Here is a 19,472-nt window from a genome sequence, read left to right on the forward strand (position 1 = left end):
GGATCAGGTATGTGGCGGGGGGCAAGAGCTCTCACCCCCTCTTAAACCATACAAAAGATGTTCCTCACATAGAGAGGTTCTATTATCAGGAGAAGCAGGGAAGAATGTTGAGCAGGCAAAAACAGATACCTACTATAAACCAAAATGGAATGACTAATTACAAAACTTCTGTTGAAATGCTGTCATAATAACCAGCCAAATGAATAGCATTTTCCCCAGCAAAGTACAATTGTCCCCTCTCCTTACCCACAATTTCACTTTCCACAATTTCAGTTACTCAGAGTCAACCTCAGTTAGAAAATGTTAAATGGAAAGTGCCATAAATAAACAATTCATTTGTTTAAAATTGTACACTATCCTGGCAGCATGATTAAATCTCATACTATCCTATACCATCTCGTTCTGTCTCACTTGGCATATGAATTGGCCTCTTGTCCAAGTATAACCATGCTATATATAAGCTACCTACCTGTTAGTTGCTTAGTAGGCATCTCAGTTATTAGATCAAAAACCATAGTATATGCCATGTTTGATATAGGGTTTCTGGCATTCACTGGAAGTCTTAGGCCATATTCCTATGTATAAGGGAGAACTACTATGGCACAGTAACATTCATAGAGATCTGCAGGCTCTTCTGTCCAGTGGCATTCTCTAGTTCCACTCCATAACTCAGGTTTTCAGCAAGAAAGTTTCAATGAGTTGATGCTCTGCCTTGTAACCCCGGAGCTACTACAGGGCAGGTAATGGTTAAATGGGAAACAAATTAAATTGTTAAAATGTGATTTTAATAGCTCTTAGTGCTTTTATGTAATATGATGCTGGCTAATAAGAGCACATTAAAAAAGGAGATTTTCATACTTTTCTCCTCAAATGTCATTTAAATCTCATTAGGGAAATCTTTGTGAAATGATGACACCGGCAATATGATTCCTTTTTAATTTTCCTGGATGGGCCACTATAACAGGCCTGGGGAAAACATTAGTGTTTGGCTGATAGGTGTTAGTAGGGACTATAGGATATCAATAGAAATTGCAAGAGCCTCGAACTCAATTTCATATGCAAAATCAAATTTGAGAGTGGTTAATTGTGCCAGGTAATTTTGTTTGTTTGCTTCATCACTGACCAGTAAATAAGATTTGTTCTGCCTTCAACTGAGACAAGATGTCTTTGGAAGGTAGCATATAATTGGGTCTTATAAGGGAATGGGAAAGATAGCATGTGTTTGAGGAACACTTCGTAAATAGACAGTAATTAAGTGTGGGAGCAATGTGGCTCTAGGAGCTCAAGTGTGGGGGAGTGTTTTAGAGTTACTCTGTTGCCATTTGATTTTCAGACCTAAAAGATAAATGCCTACCCATTTAAGAAACAAACAAAAAAACAAGTCCATTGAGCAATTGATTTATCGGGGTTCTGGTGAAGATTTAGTTATTCATATTTGTATATGAATAAGATTTTAAGATTTCAATTCATTATCAATGTTGCTTCTGTTTGGGGAAAAATGAAATGAAATTATCATTTCATTTTAAATTGAAAAACCCCAGCATCTCCCCATCTAGCCTCAACCCCATCCCACTGCCCAACCAGAGTTTTTAGCTCCAAAAGTTTTTCTGGAAGGACCCCTGGCTGTCCACTTCTCCCCACCTTGTCATCCCTCCCATCCCCAGCCTGGTGGAGTGCATACTGATTCCTGTTCTCACTTCCTAATCTCCTTTGAGCTTCTGTGTTGTATAACCCCTATCTTCTGGGTCCCCTTCATTTGTTCTTCATGGCCTGGCTCTCTCAAATTCTCTTGTTTAACACTACATTTTGATCATAGTTAAAGTGATAATTAAATAGAACAAAGTATTGATGTAATTTAAATAGAAAATATAAAATTCTCTGCTTCTCTCTAAAGTTTGCTATCACATAATCAAATTTAAAGCATGTCTAGAAATTAGGTATTTTCTCATTATTACCCACTGTATCGTATTGAAGCGGAAAGCAAATCTCAAGCTTGAAAATTTATAGGGCATCAATTTATCTATGACTCAGTAGAGACTCACTACATTTTCTAAGTGTAACAAATAGAAGGTGCCTTTTCTATTTACTGTGAAATAGTCTGTGATTATCAGAGTAAAAGCCTTCACATAAGGATTCTCAAACGAGTACTGAACAGAACCTGCAGGCAATACATGAATTGCCCTGTGCACCTTCCAAAGGGAAAGCACAGGTTAGCCAGTGAAGCATTATGTAGCCAAAGCTCTGGTTTGAACAGCCTTTGTGAAACATAGACCCTCCTCTTTAGTAAAAATATTTTCCAAAGCTTTTATTTCCAACTTGGTACCCCAGATATTTCTGAAACATGTATATGGCAGGAATGAGAACATGTTGGATCTGTGCTGGTCACACATCAGGGATAGAACTCAAATTTAGAAATTGTCAGTCCCTGGGGTGACAACAGATTAAGGAATGCCAAAGAAACAAACTCTTTGGGGCAGGAATCACCAAAGGCTCTGCTTCTCTGAATTTACTGACAAATTTCAATCTAGGTCTAACCAGATCAGTGGTCAGAGATATAACTTTTGCTCTTTGTTTTAGAGAGTAAGAACTGGACTTTGGTCTATTTTCCTAACATATATACCAAATGTTTTTGTCATATCAAACATTATATTATACTGAGCTTTCACCATAGAGGTACAGTCTCAAGCCCATGGCCAATGTTAGTGCAGATGGATTCTGCACAGTGGTCCTAAGAAGGCCTGGACTCTCCAGCTTTGGCTCTGGGGAAACCAAACATCACAGTAAATGGAAATGCACTGACCTGTGGTGGGCCCATCCCAAAAGCAGAAGAAGCTCCTTGGTAGAGACCTGTTACAATCAGCTGTTTGATTTTGTTTGGAGAAACTGGACTTTTGACAGATGAATTTCTTTTCCCTCAGAGTCGTTTATTTAACAGAGTTATGGCTGAGAAATGATCAGGATTCATAAGGTCGAACGGTGACCTGATTCACACACTGGACTCCTCCCATCTCACACCACAGCTTTCCCAGGCAGGTGGTTGGGTGGTCCTTTGGGTGACCCTTCAATGGTTGCCTGAAGGATATAACATTTTGGGCTTGGCCCCCGGAGATTCTAGTAGCCCTATCAAACTCAAGTCTCCATTTTCTTTTCCATGCCGCACGCACTCTGAGCTGGAAATCATTCAGTTGTGCTTGATGAATGAACATCTTGTTAAAATGCATTGGGAATTAAGGTCATCAGTGAAATTAAAGGAATAATAATACCTTGGATTTTTGTAATACCTCCCTTCATGAGAAAAATACATTTTCATAGACTACCCAGTTGTGGTCTTTCATTATTCCAAGAGTGAAAGAATAAAGGAATGTTGAATAAATACCCTTAACCTTATCTTGGAAACTCAAACAAAGCCATTAAAAAGAGGATTATAAAGAAGTCTTCCTTCCTCCTACCTACTCCCCTGGTTCCCTGGTGTATAATAAGATATTTTTCCCTGCCTGAAACTCAACCTTTATGTTCTGTCTTCTGAGGTTTTGTTATTACCTCCATACTTATGGATCTACAGTGAAGATAACTTTACATAACAAGGTCCTTTATGTTGCCTGTTCATTTTACACCCATTTTGGGTTGGGGCGACTTATACAGAATTACCTGAGAACAATTTTGCCTTGTAACAACTTGCACAAAGCTCACTAGCATCTTCTCAATGAAGGAGACAGAGTGCTGTGGTGTGCCTGTTGAACTCACAATTTTCTTTTTCTCATATTTTTCAGAAATTGAGGCAAAGGAAGCATGTGACTGGCTGCGGGCTGCTGGGTTCCCACAATACGCACAGTTATACGAAGGTACGTTCAGCCCTTCTCTTTGTTCTTTACAAAGAGAATAAAATTCAAAATGAACCATATGGATCGTTTTATTTTCCAGGTCTTTTACTGTTTTGCTTTGCTTTCTTGTCCCCTCAGCTTTTGCAATGCTCAAGGCTTGTCCTGATACCAACTTGGAAATGAGAATCTCTTCCCAAGCCTGGTTTCTTTCTGCTTCCCACTACAATGCTCATCTCTTTACCAGAAACCCCCACATCTGTTTTCCTTCCAAGGTTTTGCTATCAGCAGCTTTTCTGTACCTTTTTCCTGGCTTTTTCTCTGCTATGCTCATTTTCTTAAAACTGCAATAAATCAGTTGTTAAAACTTCTTAGAAGTCTCAGAATTAGTTGGTTTGTAATTTCTTTTCACCTCTACATATATAAAAAAATAACCACAGCTTTTAACTTCTTGTTGAATGGTCCTTATTCGAAGTGTATTTGTAAGGAACCCAGCAATGAACAGATGGCATAGTCGAGCTCATCTGCAAAGGATTATTGCTAATGGGTTCATTACAAAGGTGTGGACAGGATATGGAATCCATGAGGAGCAGTGCAACAGAGCTGTCATACCAAACCCAAAGCAGGAAAGGAGAGGTGCCAGAGCCCAGGGGAGAGGAGACTAGAAGAGACTCTTGGGAGCACACAGCTGGCCCTGGGCAGCCTTCACTGTCAAGAACCAGAGGATAACTATCCTGACCTTAAGCTCCTCTTTTAGACTCCAGTCAGGGCTTCCCACTGATCAAACATGAAAGGAAGCCAGAGGGCACGGGTCCCCTGGGATGTCATATATCCCAATAGGGCACAAAGCAGGGCACAGAGAAACAGAAATGGAGGGTAGGTCTGCAGGACTACCCAGAGGATACCCAGCACACTAAACATTGCTGACTTCTCTCCTGATGGCATGAAATTTATGTAGAATGAAAATAATCAACAAAAGTAATTTTTACTTAGAGGCAACTTTATCCCTTCATCTGGAAGCTCAGTTTTATATTAAAAAGCAGAGCATTTTACTTCTCTCACTTAAATTCTGAAAAGATAAAGGAGAGCTTATTTCTGAATGTGTTTGTGATCTAGGATCTCTGGTAAAAGTTTTCATAGAATTGTCACCTTTTAGACAAGGAACAATCTTCTAAGGTTTAAATGGTTTGTGCAATTCTCCCTCACTCCCATTTTCACCAGTTTACTAATGAGGAATAAGAAGCTTAAGGTTGAGCTTAAATGGCATTTCCAAAGAGGAAGCTGTCAGAACTAAAATCCTTGATCCTTAATGAGCATATTTTCCATAATGTACAATCTCTTATAAACTTAAAATACAATGAGATTTAAATGTTAAAGATTCCACAAATATCTAAGAGGTAAAGATAGCTTAGCTCCTAAGTTACATGTGCCTCTCTGATTTGGTTTAAGACACTTGTATAGACTAAATGTAACAAGACCAAGTACTTCTATAAGGCTATGTGTCAAGTATTCTTCAGAGCACATTACTTATATTATATGTTAATATTCACAACACTGCCGTGAGGTGGATATTATAATTATCATCATCACCATTTTATAGATGAGGAAACAGAGGCCCAAAGAAAGGTAAGTATCTTGCCCCCAGTTTCATAGCTAAGAAGTAATCAGAACTCAAAGCCAGGACCACTGGTGTCAGTGTCTACTCCTTACTATAACACACTTGCTGATAGAATGAGACAAGTCTTCATTCTGGGACCATCTGGAATTTAAACACATAATTATTATTATTATTATTATTATTATTATTATTATTATTATTATTATTATTATTATTATTTTGACAGAAGAGAAATTGTTTCTGTTTCCAGTGCACACTGAGATTTAGATACCATTAGATTTATCATGACTGACAAGATATAGGCAGTACAGAATATAAGATGAAAAAGAATGAACCAACATTGTTAAAATTGATGATGATCCCTATGCCCAATGATCTCCTGATTTTTACCTACATCAATAAGTTGACTAAAATTAATTCCATGTTTCTGAAGATTATCATTGACCTCCAAAGCTGGCATGGATTGTCTGTTGGAGAAAAGTCATGTTATTGAAATTTTTCCTTCTCTTTTGATAGAATCAATCGTTTGAGCATTTTACTTGCACTTCAAAGTGACTCAAGATTTTGCTACAAAAGAAAACATTTGAGTCCATTGAACTTTGGGTATTTTGGTAAATGTCCTTTTTGAAGGAAAAAAGAAAATCTGCCATACTAAGCATTCCATGAATCATTAGGACAGAAGTCAGTGACCCACACTTTAGGAGGCTGGTGAGAGTATATAAGCTCTCCTCCAAGCCCTAATCGGCCTCAGGATGTCTATAATAAGGATAAGCTATAAAAATGTAGGCACTTAGTATTTAATTCTACCCAAGGTCAAGCACTTGATTATTCTCATATTTCACATTTACATTGTACTCTCAAAAGCATTCACTGTGATAAAAATTATCTGCTATATTAAACAACACCAACAGTGGTAATTGATCCTAACTGCTATTAAATTCTGTGGCTTGTACAGACCTTAGTGACCCGAATATGTTGGTACCCATTCAGATAAAACAAGGCGCATGAACATCTTTGTCTCTCCCTTTTTCTCCCTCAGATTCACAATTTCCCATCAACATTGTGGGTGTCAAGAATGATCATGATTTTCTTGAAAAGGACCTTGTAGAACCTCTTTGCAGGTAAATCATGTGAAGTGGTTTTCTTTCTTTCTATTGGTCAGCCTCCAGTAGGTATACTAAATTGAGGAACAAGTTTAACAATTCAGTAAATATGTATTATGTACTTATTATCCCTATTATGTTTTGGACAAGATCAAGTTTCTGAGTATATTACAGTGAGCATGATCAATTCACGCTTTCATGGAACTTAAATTCTGGTAGGAAACTGGAGACACTGGATTAGGAAAAAGGAATAGAAGAGAGAAAGAAGAGGAAAGGTTATTTCAGAATGTGTTAAATGCTATTAAAAGTAAAATGGGGCCAGGCGTAGTGGTGCACACCTGTAATCCCAGTGGCTCTTGAGACTTAAGACAGGAAGATTGCAAGTTCAAAGCCAGCCTCAGCAATTTATCGAGGCACTACACTAGTGAGATCCTGTCTCTAAATAAAATACAAAATAGGGCTAGGGATGTGGCTCACTGGGAGAGTGCACCTAAGTTCAATCCCTAGTACCACCATCCCCCGAAAAGTAAAATAGGATGAGGATATAAGCATAAGTTGGAAGATATAGATGAGATAGTGGGAGGAAACGATAGGGGTGGCCTAGCATGAGAGATCAGGAAAGGCTCTAGAAACCTCCATGAGTTTGTCACACTTGACTATATTCTTTTTTGCAAAGTCAATTGATTATTCTGAAATTAGAAAATCTAAAGCCAAATAATTATATCATCAGCAAACCAGCATATTGAAGATTTTGCAGTGTGATAGATGCTATAGGAGACAAAGATGTATGTGTGAATAATTCTCTCCTCTTAAACACTTTATAGTGGAATTGGAGAAACCTAGTGAAATAAGTGAGGTATGAATACATGAACAAATAAGTAACATTACTGTTTGGGTACTAAAGCATTCAATATAATCTATATTCTGCATAAGAGGAGATCTTTGTCTGTAAGATTCTGAAATTTACTAATGAAGGCACTGGAGAAAGGTCAGAGTTGGAGGTGAGTATTAGTTATTGAGCAATAAGTTATTTCACTAAGGTAGTATAGCTTGTTACAAGTTGGAAAGCACCTTAAATCCAATATCAGTGACCTTCAGTGCAGGGTTCTTTCTAGTACATTCTGCATTAGCATACAAAAGATGGTAGTGTGAGGGGAAAATAATGATGACCAAAGCTTGTCAACATTAGGAGAAACCAATGCACATTAGAAGTATGTAAAATCATCTTATTTTTAGGATTGCTAAATCTTCTGACATAAGTATTTTTGTGATCCCAAGTCAGTCACTTCATGGTTCCTATGTGAAAATAGATTTGTATTTAAAAATATCCTTGAATGTTCAAGAAAGCAATACTGTGAGTTTGCTCAAGTTCAAGATAACAATCTGGACAGGTAGAAGAGCTAAGAACTCTTCATAAATTTGAACAGGAACAGGCTATTTGAACTAGAAAACAAATAAGCACAAAATGCCTTTTTTGAGAGTTTGAGAGTTGAATGGATGATTTGGTTGTGATTCTTTAAATGTAATGAACTGGAAAAGTGTTTTTTTTCTGTCTTCTTGTTAAAGGCACCTGCCATGCAGGAGCATATTCCTTTTCAGAGCATTCATTTCACTCAGTACTTTTCAGCCAGTACCTCATCCTGAGTGTTTCCTCTTATTGTTCGATGAGCATGTTAATTGCTAGTTGGCACTGAAAAAAAAAAGAAAGAAAAGCTTTATTTTTTTTAAGTTATATTACATTACCTTTTTCTCATTAAATTTTTTAATGTTTTTCTTAAATTTTTTTTATTTGTTCTTTTTAATTATACATGGCAGTAGAGTGTATTTTATATCATACATACATGGAGTGTTTTCCTTAAATTGAAGTATGGTGTATATATAAAATGAAATTCACTATTTTTAGTGCACATTTTTTTTTGAGTTTTGACAAATGCCTACAGTCATATAAGACCACCACCACTGTGTAGACACAGAACAGCTCCATCACCCCCAGTACCCTGGTTCTAATTGTCAACTTCTACCCCTACTTCCAATCTCAGCAACTACTGTTTTTTATTTTTTTCTGCCTATAGTTTTCCCTTTACCAGAGTACTATACAAAGGAAATTAAAACAGTATGTAGCCTTTTTAGCCTGTCTTCTTTCCCTTGGTGTAATGCATTTAAGATTCACTCATGTTGTTATGTTTTTTAGTAGTTCATTCTGTTTCATTTCTGAGTGTATGGATATACCACAGTTTGTTTATCTATTCACCAGTTGAAGTATATTTGGGTATATGCTGGTTTTGGATTATTATAAAGGCATTCTGAGCATTCATACTCAAGTTTTTGAGTGAACATAAGTTTTCGTTTCTTTTGAATAAAATCTTAGGAATGAAACTGTGGGAGCCATATGACAAATCTGTTTTTAACTTAAGAAACCAGAAAATATTTCCAAAGTTACCCTACTCTTCTGTATTTCCACTAACAATACATGAGAGTTATAATTGTGCTATACTTCATTATTGTCAGTTTTTGTTTTGTTTTTAGACTTTCTTACAGATTTCTAATATTATTGCATTGATTTTAATTTACATTACATATGTATTTTACATTTTCACAATGACTAATAATATTGAATATCTTTTCATGTACTTATTTGACATCTATCTTCTTTGTAAAATAATTTTTAAAACTTTTGCCCATTTTTAATTGTATTGTTTGTTTTCTATTGTTGACTTTTGATAGATTTTTTTCCTAGATACAAATCCTTTGTCAGATATGTTTTAAAATGTTTTCTGGGCATGATGGCACATGCCTGTAATCCCATCTACTCTGGAGGTGATCCCAAGTTCAAAGACAGCCTCAGCAACTTAGCAAGGAGATAAGCAACTTAACAAGACTCTATCTCAAAATAAAAAATAAAAGGGGCTGGGGATGTGGTTTAGTGGTTGAGCACCCCTGGGTTCAATCCCTGGGGGAGATATATATATGTATATATATTTTAAACTATTATATATACTATATATATAGTGTGTATATACATAAATGTTTTAAAACTATTTTCTGCTGGTCCATTTCTTGTCTTTTTAATATCTTAGCAGTATCTTTCATACAATAAACATTTCCAATTTTGCTAAAGTCTAATTTATCTATTATTTTATGTTTTTAAAGTCTTTGCTTAACATAAGGTCATGATTATTTTTCCTACATTTTCTTTTATATATTTAATAACTTTTGTATTTATACATGATCCATTCTGAGTTGAAGAATATGCAAAGTGTGGATCAAGATTCATTTTTTTGCATATTAATATCCAAAATACTCAATTGTTTTAGTTCCATGTTAACTAGACAATGCTCTTTGCTTTGACCATATATGTATGTGTTTCTAGCAGCTCAGATCTGCTCTTCTTATTCATGTGTCTATCCTTTCATCAATTTGACATTGCCTTGATTATTTAGCTTTAAATAAGTCTTCGGATTCAATAGTGAGTCCTCTAACTTTTGTTTACCTTGCCAGGATGTTTTGGCTATTCTAGTTCCTCTGCATTTCCACATAAATGTTAAAAATAGCTTGTCAGTATCTATTTTAAAAATATCACTGGGGTTTTGATTTGAATTGTGATGAATCTGTATATTAGTTTGGAAAGAACTGGTACCTTAATATTTACTCTTTTGTTCTAAAAACAGTATATGTCTATTTGTTTAGGTCTCTGCTTTTTCCACCAGTTATTTCTGGTTTTCAGCATATGGATATTACATATACATATTTCATAGTACCTAGGAATTTCTTGATTGTGTTGTAAATAGTACTACCTTTTATCATTTCAATTTCTAGTTGTCTGTTCATAGAATGTATTTTTCATATATTGTCCTTTAGTCCTGCAATCTTTCCAGACTCACTCTTTACGTCCAGTAGCTTTGTTGTACTTTACTTAGAATTTAATCTCTAAAATGTTAATGAAAGACTGAATTTTAAACCAAGAATAAAAATTCTATAACATATTTTAAAATCAAAATTTCAGGAACAAAGACTGTGCAATTCTGTTCACAGGATGACGTATATGGTTTACTGGGTCAAGCTTTGAATCTCAAACATGCGGGTGGTAAATCCTTATCTACTCACTGCTGAATGTGATCCAAAATGCTTAGAATAAGTTATGGACTTTTCCATCAAAGTCTACACTTTTAAAAAATGTCTTTCAGATGTGTTATGAGAATGAGCCAGTAGTATTAATATGAAATCATGTAGACATATAAAGTTCTGAGTAATAATACTTGTGTTAGCCAGAAAAATCAAGAAGTCTTCTCTTGTAGAACACATGACCCATCAAGACACAGCTGCAGAAAAATCCATACATCTGTACCCCAAAATACATTACTACATCAACACAAGGGAGGGCAGCAATACTAGACCCTGAAGCGCTCCTAATAAGAGCCCAGCTTGTGTAAAAATTGTTAGAGTGACAGGAGTTTGTTATAATTGGAAGAATTCTTAGGGCAACTATGTCTCCAAAAATATTATGAAGCAAGAAAAACATTTGGCTAGAGGTGTGTGAACTGAAATTCTTGGGCCTCAGGAGCTGTGGGTAGAACAGAGGCCAAAGGAGTAATCACACCCAGGGTGGATCAAAGGGAGCAGATGGAGGAGGTAGACAGATGGAGGTGGCTTGGCCAAAAAGAAGCAGCATGGAGTTTCTTTCTCTTCCTGTGAGTTCCATCAAGACACAGATTTCCTGCCTTGCAAATAGCAGAAAGTAGGCAGAAGATCTCCAGCCCGAGGGGAATGACAGCGCTTTTAAAACTTTGAGATTGATGAGTGGTTAATTAGACACTCACCCACTCTGGATGGTAAGTCATGATTAATGCCAAAAGAGCAGTAAGAGGTTGCAATTTTGTTCATTTTCTTCCTTATGCACTGTAGACACAGAGATGGAGCTGGTCTCCTGTTTTATTTTTAAAGCTTCGTGGGCTGTACAGTTCTTATACACATTTGAAATGCTGAGATACTGCAGAATTGTAGAGAAATCTTAGCCCGAGGGCAGGATAGCCTCTGCCAGGTACACTAAAGAAGACAGGAGAGCTGGAAGTCTTCTATGAATGGTATCAATGACAAGAATTTTTCTTACCTTTGGTTTTCTGCAAATGTCTCTCCTGTGTCGACAGGCAGCTAATGTGCTAGGTCCCAATATACTGAAGAATTACCACCTTTTTTTGATTGGCTTGGAAATGTATATATATATATATATATATTTTGTACTAAGGGTACAGCTGGCAGGAAGGGCCAGGACTGGCTCCAAATATGTGGATGTGTAGATCTCATTTTCTTTTTTTAATTTTTGCAGCTCTTAATTTTAGTCCCCAGAAACTAGATAAGTTTTCTGTCTTTGTTAAGGCATGAAATTCCAGAATGAGAGCTGAGTTTCACTGTAGCTTCAGCAAGGCTAACAGGACCAGTGCACAGTAGGCACTCTTAGAAATGTTTATTACTACAATTCATAAGACTGTGCTATTATTTTAGCAACCATAGTTAAAATTCTCTTTGAATGTTTTTGATTGAATCCTTAACTTAAAAATTTTTCTCTTGTAAGTCATGGAAAGCTCATTGCAAATTGAATCTAAGTGAAATGAACGAAACCATAACTCTGTCAGATTATAGGGATAATCAAGGTATCAAACTGGCTTGAAAAGTTTGTCAACTTTAAGGCAAATTACAGCAAACCAAAGCTCCAGGATGAAATTTTTTAGAGAAGTAACATATTTTATTAGTATTTTGGTATGTTTACAGTGTTCACTCAGGCTGCTAACATAGGCCTTGAATTTCTAAGTGGGTGTTAGTTATACATTTGCATAATTTGTTTTGTTAATCAATGCTAATTAATTATATCATTGTAAAATAAGGGCATCCAAAGTGTTCAGTGTTGTTTGATATAGCTATGGATTTGGTTAGGACTGTGCAGTGTATTTCTGCCCTTCATATTTAAAGGAGTAATATATAACACTGAGTTTCATATGGAACAAGGAAGGGCACCTAATGAGAATGATATTTACAGTTCAGCTCTACATGCAAAGGCCCATATTTGATTTGAGTATGTTAAATAACATTAATAATATTAAATAATGCTAGTCTTTATGAATGTTGATAACATTATAAATATTTTCCCTTCTGGAATGTTTATCACAGAAAATGCACAATATTATATATTGTATTATTGTGTCATATAATAATATAGGATGATTATTAATTAGACTAAGTCTTTGGACAAGTCAGTGAGCAAAGAAAACAAGGGATTACTTGATCCTTACAGTACTCTTCCACTTTTAAAATCTTGGGTCTGCAAATAAATACAATTCCCAATGATCAGTTGTTTTATTTCTTTAAAACACTAATAAAATACTCTCTTTGTACCAGGCTCTTCTCTTAAGCATTTTTACAAATATTTATTCTGAATTCTCCTAGAGACCCTATAAGATAGGCCCTAACATATTCCCATTTTACAGAGGAAGAAACAGGCTATAAAATAATTTGCCCACCAATATCTAGTAAATGCTAGTAGGGATTATCCACAACAACACTGCTAGTAGGGATTATTTCATAAGAACATTGATGTGACTGTTTTGAACATTAAATTTTTGTTCTAAATTAATGTTTAGAAAAGGTCTCTTTATCCTCATCCCCACTCCCACCATGAACCTCACCACTGAGATAGCCTATGCAATATGAGAATAAGCTAGGTGTACAGTCAGGTACAGACCTAGGGGGTCAAACAGGGAATTTCTCTATACATTATTTTGCATGAAAACATTGATTTTGTGTTTTAAAATAGCCTCTTCTGTGGCCTTTTCTAACAAGCTATTCAAGGTGACTTTGTGATTCCAAAACTTTCAGGAAGAATACACAGGAAACTATGAAATCACGCAAGAGAGTGAACAAAGAAGGAGTTCATATTTTTAATATTTAACACTTCTCTCTATATGCATTTTAGGTGTTTGTATTGCATTAGCAATGTTTTTAAAAAATGCCTTTCTTTGCCAGAAAATGGGTAGCATGTAGTGAGGGCCACTATGAACTAAGTTGTGTGCACCCATTTAGTTGTCACCACAACCTGTGAAGAACAGATGTGGTACCTACTGTTGTTTAAGCTGGATGGCGGAGATGCCCATCCCTGAGACAGGTAACATCCACCTCCCTGGCAGGTCCAGGGGGCTGGTGAGTGTTCAAGAAGTGGCCAGAAGGAAAATTAAGAAGAACAGATCTGCTTGGGGGACCAGAGATAGGTGGAGATATCCACAGTACAGTTGAATGGACAGGGACCTCATTGGAGACTGAAATAGTCAGCATTTGAGGGTCTGAAGATTCTGAGAGTAGCAAGGTCACTGGAGATGGGGGCAGGAGAAGAGTAACAGAAGGAGATTGAGCCTGGAGAATCCTCATCCACAGGCGAGGGGAAGAAGAGAAGCCCCGCTGTGTTATGTCCGTGAACAGAGGCTTCCAAACCCTCCAGTTCCCACTGAGTTGTTTGTGTTTTGCTTTCAGTTCTTGAACCTCTCTCAGAAATGTCTGGCCGTGACCCTTATTTCAACTTGGACGGGTTTTCACTAGTGAAATTACTGGATCAGATGAAGTTGTTGTCTGGTTAAAAAGCTAAGCACACTCCAAAGCAAGCATATATGAATATTAAATTTGTCTGAAATTCTAAGTCTAAGGAAACCCCATCCCTGCATTTACCTTTGGGCCTCTCTGGTTGTCGTCCTTTACTGATTGGCCAATATAGTTATGCTATTATTTGAAACTTTGATCATTAGTTAGAATCTATAACTTACTTAACGTTATTTTCTCATGCAAGTTGCATGACCTTACACAAGGCCTCACCTGTGTCCTCTCTTCTGACAACCTAGGCATACTTTTCTTCACACAGCTAACCATGGCCTCCACTTTTCTCCCACATCTCAGCTAATATCCAGGGGCAGTTGTTTGTGGGTTCAAGGTCACTTTTCCTGCTGCAGCCTGAACATTTGGTGAAAGAGCCAGAGGCAGAACATAGGCATGACATTTCCAGACTGACTCTGCAGTGTCATGATGACAGCCACTTGCTGATTTCTTACTACTCATATTTTTTACTTCCTGCAGACACCATATAGGCCCCCTACTTATGGTCTGTGACTTTCAAAAGGCCCTGCTGTCAGGAATTACATACCAGAGCTGTCTGTTTGGCGTAGCATAACCACTCTGCTCTCCAGAATCAGTGTTTGCTAAACCCCATCAGCACAGAGCCCTTTCCCATGCCCTGTGGCTTACAGCCCAGAGGAGGAGCTGGCCCCTAACTTGCTTGGACTTGTTCGCCTTTGATCCCTGGGTCGGTAGTATGTCCTCAGTGACCTGGTTCCTGAATGTCTTTGAGGTCCCCACCCAGGACACTCCTCGGCAGACCTTGCTAGGTCCACTGCCCTGACAAAGGAACCCAGGGTGAGAAGTTCAGGCTGCTGGGCTTGACTCAAAATTGTCTCAAAGAGGTGGACTCTTTTGTTCATTTCTTGTTATTTTTCACTTGCCTTTGGCAGAAATTTTAGAACTATCCCAGGAAACTGTCCATGAAATCAGCATGAGTGACTTCATGTCCAATCTGAAGTCTGGCAGTTCAAATGTAAAATATGTGTCTAAAATATGATGGAGATTTCTGTGGTTTGCCCAGGCTTCTATGCCCAGTGGGTTTGGGCTCAGTGCTTCTCCCTTTACCCTCCATTCCTGGAACACACTGCTCGCAGTCCGCAGCCCTCCCACCATGCACTGCCCTCCCTTCCTGTTCTTCCGCAGGATCCCTCCCCTCCTATAGTCCAGGCCATCTTCCCAGAACCTGATCTTTCTGTCTCTCTGACTCTCCCTCCTATGTGCCCCTGAGAGTTGTACCCAACTCAGTTTTATGTTGCCCACTGCCTGGTTCCTGCTGTGGTCATCAGGCATGGAGGGACTTTCTACCAGTTCCTAAGGGCTCCACAGTGGGGACTATATCTTCTTCATTTGTATATTTTGGGTGCTTGGTATTTTATGTCCTTGTACTGAGCAGGATGTCAATAAATATTAAGTTGAACTAGAACTCAGAAGAAAGTTAAGTTCCCAAATTATTGTATTGGTTCTTCCTGTTAGAGAATATCATGATGATACATTATTCATTTTCTCCTCAACAATATCCTAAATCGCTTTCCCTCTGAGCTGAATTCATAGGCAAACATGTGGGGTCCACTGTCTTCCCTTTCAGGGTTCACTCCCATCTTAACCACCCTTTTTATCTGCTCTGTCCACATCCTCTATCTACACTGCCCTCACCAATTGCTACATCTAAAAAGACATTTGTATTCCTCTGTTTGTAATTCTTCTAGCCTAAGTAGCAAGTTTCTCTTATTCATTTCCCTGCTCAAATATTACTTCCTGTGGGAGGTGTTGTCCTTATGCTTTTAGGAATTGAGTTGCTTATTCTCTTACATGTTTATATTCCACATAGAACTAAGAGATCCCCAAGGGCAGAAAACATCTCTTGTTTGTCTGTGTATTCCCAGAACCTATCCTTTTCCTGGTATAGAACACACACTCTTAAAATAAGACCATTATTTCCCCTTTAGCCCATACATCAGCCATTCTAAAGGATTCTGAAGACAACAGTAGAAATTAACAGATTTTGTGGACAATTCTTCTGAAGGTGCAAACTATTTTGTTTATATTAACATACAAATCCAGTTTGCTCTGAGCACAAAGAAAACAGCCCTCATCTGTGTTGTGGGTTTTCTCTTTTCCTGGAAAAAGTGGAATGGGGGAGGAAATAGCCATTTGTTGTGTAGCCTGTGCCAGGTACCTGACACATGCCCTCATTTTCCAGGCCCTCCTAAAATTCTTCTTGGATAGACAGAAGCAGATAAAATCACTGGACAGGAAGAAGTTCTAGCTCATCTATGACTAATGTGTGACTCCCTTGAAGAAGTAGTCCTGTCAGAGGCTTTGTTTCCTCATCTGAAAATAAAAGGATCAGTCCAAAAGGTCCCTGGAGTTGGCCAAGCTCTAATGTTTCCTTAGCAAACATTGACTGAATGGATTCACTGTGACCCTGTGCCTTTGATAGGCAGTAGGGATGCAAATAAGATACAGATCACAAGCTGTCATGTTCAGTGGTGGAGAATAAATCTGTTATTCTGACCACAAAGGTCCACTGCAACTAGTTAGAATAAATCAGTGATCAGACTCATATAAACAAAGTATGTTCAGTTAAAAATGAAAAGCCTGTGACGACTACCATGTGTAATACTTCCTTCTAGGACTTATGGTGTTGGGAAGAAAAATATATCATGCTCTGTGTTTCAAGATAGACTCTGATCCACTAGATTCAGTTAGAAATTTTATAATAGAAATTTTTGTTCATGCAGAACAGTTTTCCAGGCAGCAGTATTAGACCAACTTGGATTACCTAAAGGATTTCATCTTTCTTAGGATTAAGTTAAATGCAAACAAATTCCTATGCTAAACATTTGTCTGAAGTGCAGGCTGGCCTCACTCACACCAGAATTTCACAATGGTTTTTATCAGGTGCAATGAATACTTCTGCTATATGACATTCTTTTACCAATGGGAGCCAGATCAGAAAGAGACAATTTTGTCATATATCTCTGAAATATATGTTTCATTCAGTTTGATTCTTGGAGCAGTTAGCCATTGTTTATCTTGCTTTGTGTGAGATAAATCACAGGCCATTACTACATTATGCCTGGAATGTGTAAAAAGTTTCAGACTACTTTAAAGAATATTCTCCTCTTAGGCATAAGGCGAGAGTCAGAGGAGATGCATGATTGAGATTATACCCAGAATGTCTAAGATGTTTTCAATAATGATAATTTTGTAGATAGGATTGAGAACTAATGAGGAAGTAGACTGAGAACAAAAGAAATACACATCACTTTCCATCAATAATTTCAATGTCCAAGAAACAAAATTATTTTTAACAATAAAATAAAGATTACATTTTTTAATTGACTACTTTAGAGCAATTAATTTTAGGTTCACAACCAATATGAGTGGCAAGAACAGATCTCCCATTTATCCCTTCCATTATGCATATTTCCACCACTATCAACATTCTCCACCAGAGAGGTACATTTGTTATCATCCATGAACAGACACTGATAAATCATTATCGCCGAAGTTCATAGGTTTGCTCTTAGTGGTTTTATTCTATGAGTTTTAACAAATGTACAATGACATGTATCCACCCTTTTAGTACCATATAGTTTTACTACTAAAAACTCTCTGTGTTCTGCCTGTTCCTCTCTCCTTTTCCCTAATCTCTGGCAATCAGTGATCTTTTCATTGTCTCCATAGTTTCCCTCTTCCAGAATGTAATATAGCCAGAATCCTATAATATTGGTTCTTGCACTGAATAATATGCATTCAAGTTTCCTCCATGCTTTCCATCACTTAATAGCTCATTTCTTAGTTATTGCTGAATAATAATTTATTGTCCAGCTATACCATAGTTTATCAATTCTCACAACATCTTGATTGCTGTCAATTTTTGGCAATAATGAGTAAAGCTGCTATAATACCTTTGTGCAGAATTTTGTATGGACATAAATTTTCAACTCACTTGGGTAAATACCAAGGAATGTGACTTGACTGCTAGATCAATCAGTAAGGGTATGTTTTGCAATGAAAAACTGTTCAATTATCTTCCAAAGTAGCTAACCCATTTTGTATTCTCACTAGCATGAGTGAGAGTTTCTGTCATCAGTGTTTTAGATTTTTGTTTTCATTATTATTTTACTTTGCAATTCCTTTATGACATTGTGATGTTGAAGATATTTTAATATACTTTATTTTCTATTTGTGTATCTTTTTTGGTAAGGTGCCTGTACAAATCTTTCACCCATTTCTAAATTGGGCTATTTGTTTTCTTAATTGTTGGATTTTAAAAATTGTAGCTTACAGTTCTTTATCAGGACAGTCTTTTGCAAATATTTTCTCCCAGTATATAGCTTGTCTTCTCATTCTCTTTACAGTGTCATTCTCAGAGCAGAATTTTTGAATTTTAATGAAGTCTTGTTCTTCATTAATTCCCCCCCCCCATGGATTGCACCTTTTATGTTGAATCTAAAATATTAACACTATACCCCATACCTACAACCATGTAGACTTTATCCTGTGTTCTCATTTAGAAGTTGTATAGTTTTGTGTTTACCAAAAGTCTGTAATTCATTTTAAGTTCATTTCTATGAAGAGCATAAAGTCTGTGTCTAGATTGATTTTTTTGCATGTGATATTTCAAATATTTCATTAAAGATTATGTTTTGTATTGCTTTTTTGTAGAGGTAAATGGTCTATATTTTGTTAGTCTATAATTGTTGTGGGCTCTCAGTGTTACCCTGTTGATCAATTTGTCTATACTTTTACCAATATCACACTCACTTTATTACTGTTATTTAATAGTAAGCCCGAATTTAGTAGTGTCAGTCCCTCAGTTTTGTTCTTCTCCTTCAATATTGTGTTGGCTCTTCTGGGTCTTTTGCCTCCCCATATAAATGTTAGAATCACTTTTTTGATGTATACTATCTTGTGGGGGGTTTTTTGTTGTTGTTTAAAACTGGACATTTTGAATATTATTATGTGACAACTAAAAATCAGATTCTTGTTCCCCAGGGTTTTTTGTTATTATTTGTTTAGTGATGTCCCTCAACTAATGATCTAGTCCATATCCTTTGTCATGTATGGCCACTGAAGTTTCTACTCAGTTAATTTAGCAAAAGATAATGTGGAGATTTCCTTAAATCCTTTTAAGCAATATGTCTCCCAGACTTTTCCAAGGAATATTTTGTGCATGCTTCAATGTGGCTTGAGTGCTCCAGCAGGAAATTGACAAACTTGGCGTTAGTCACTTCCTGTTTGTGTGATTATCTAGGTCAGACAAAGGTGAGAGAT

At 36.9% G+C, this 19,472-nt stretch overlaps 1 protein-coding gene across 9 annotated transcripts in view; it reads left to right on the top strand.

The window, feature by feature from the left end:
• Positions 1–19,472, top strand: part of Stard13 (StAR related lipid transfer domain containing 13) — a 473,503-nt gene that overhangs the window by 412,573 nt on the left and 41,458 nt on the right. For all 9 annotated transcript variants that reach the window (XM_013360729.4, XM_078016122.1, XM_078016123.1 and 6 more), the window contains 2 exons: positions 3,771–3,842; positions 6,476–6,557. In XM_013360729.4, coding sequence (XP_013216183.2) covers positions 3,771–3,842; positions 6,476–6,557 — 154 coding nt within the window. The remainder of the gene's footprint in view (positions 1–3,770; positions 3,843–6,475; positions 6,558–19,472) is intronic.

Source organism: Ictidomys tridecemlineatus, chromosome 6 (genome assembly GCF_052094955.1).
Source record: "Ictidomys tridecemlineatus isolate mIctTri1 chromosome 6, mIctTri1.hap1, whole genome shotgun sequence".
In the NCBI taxonomy this organism is placed as follows: domain Eukaryota; kingdom Metazoa; phylum Chordata; class Mammalia; order Rodentia; family Sciuridae; genus Ictidomys; species Ictidomys tridecemlineatus.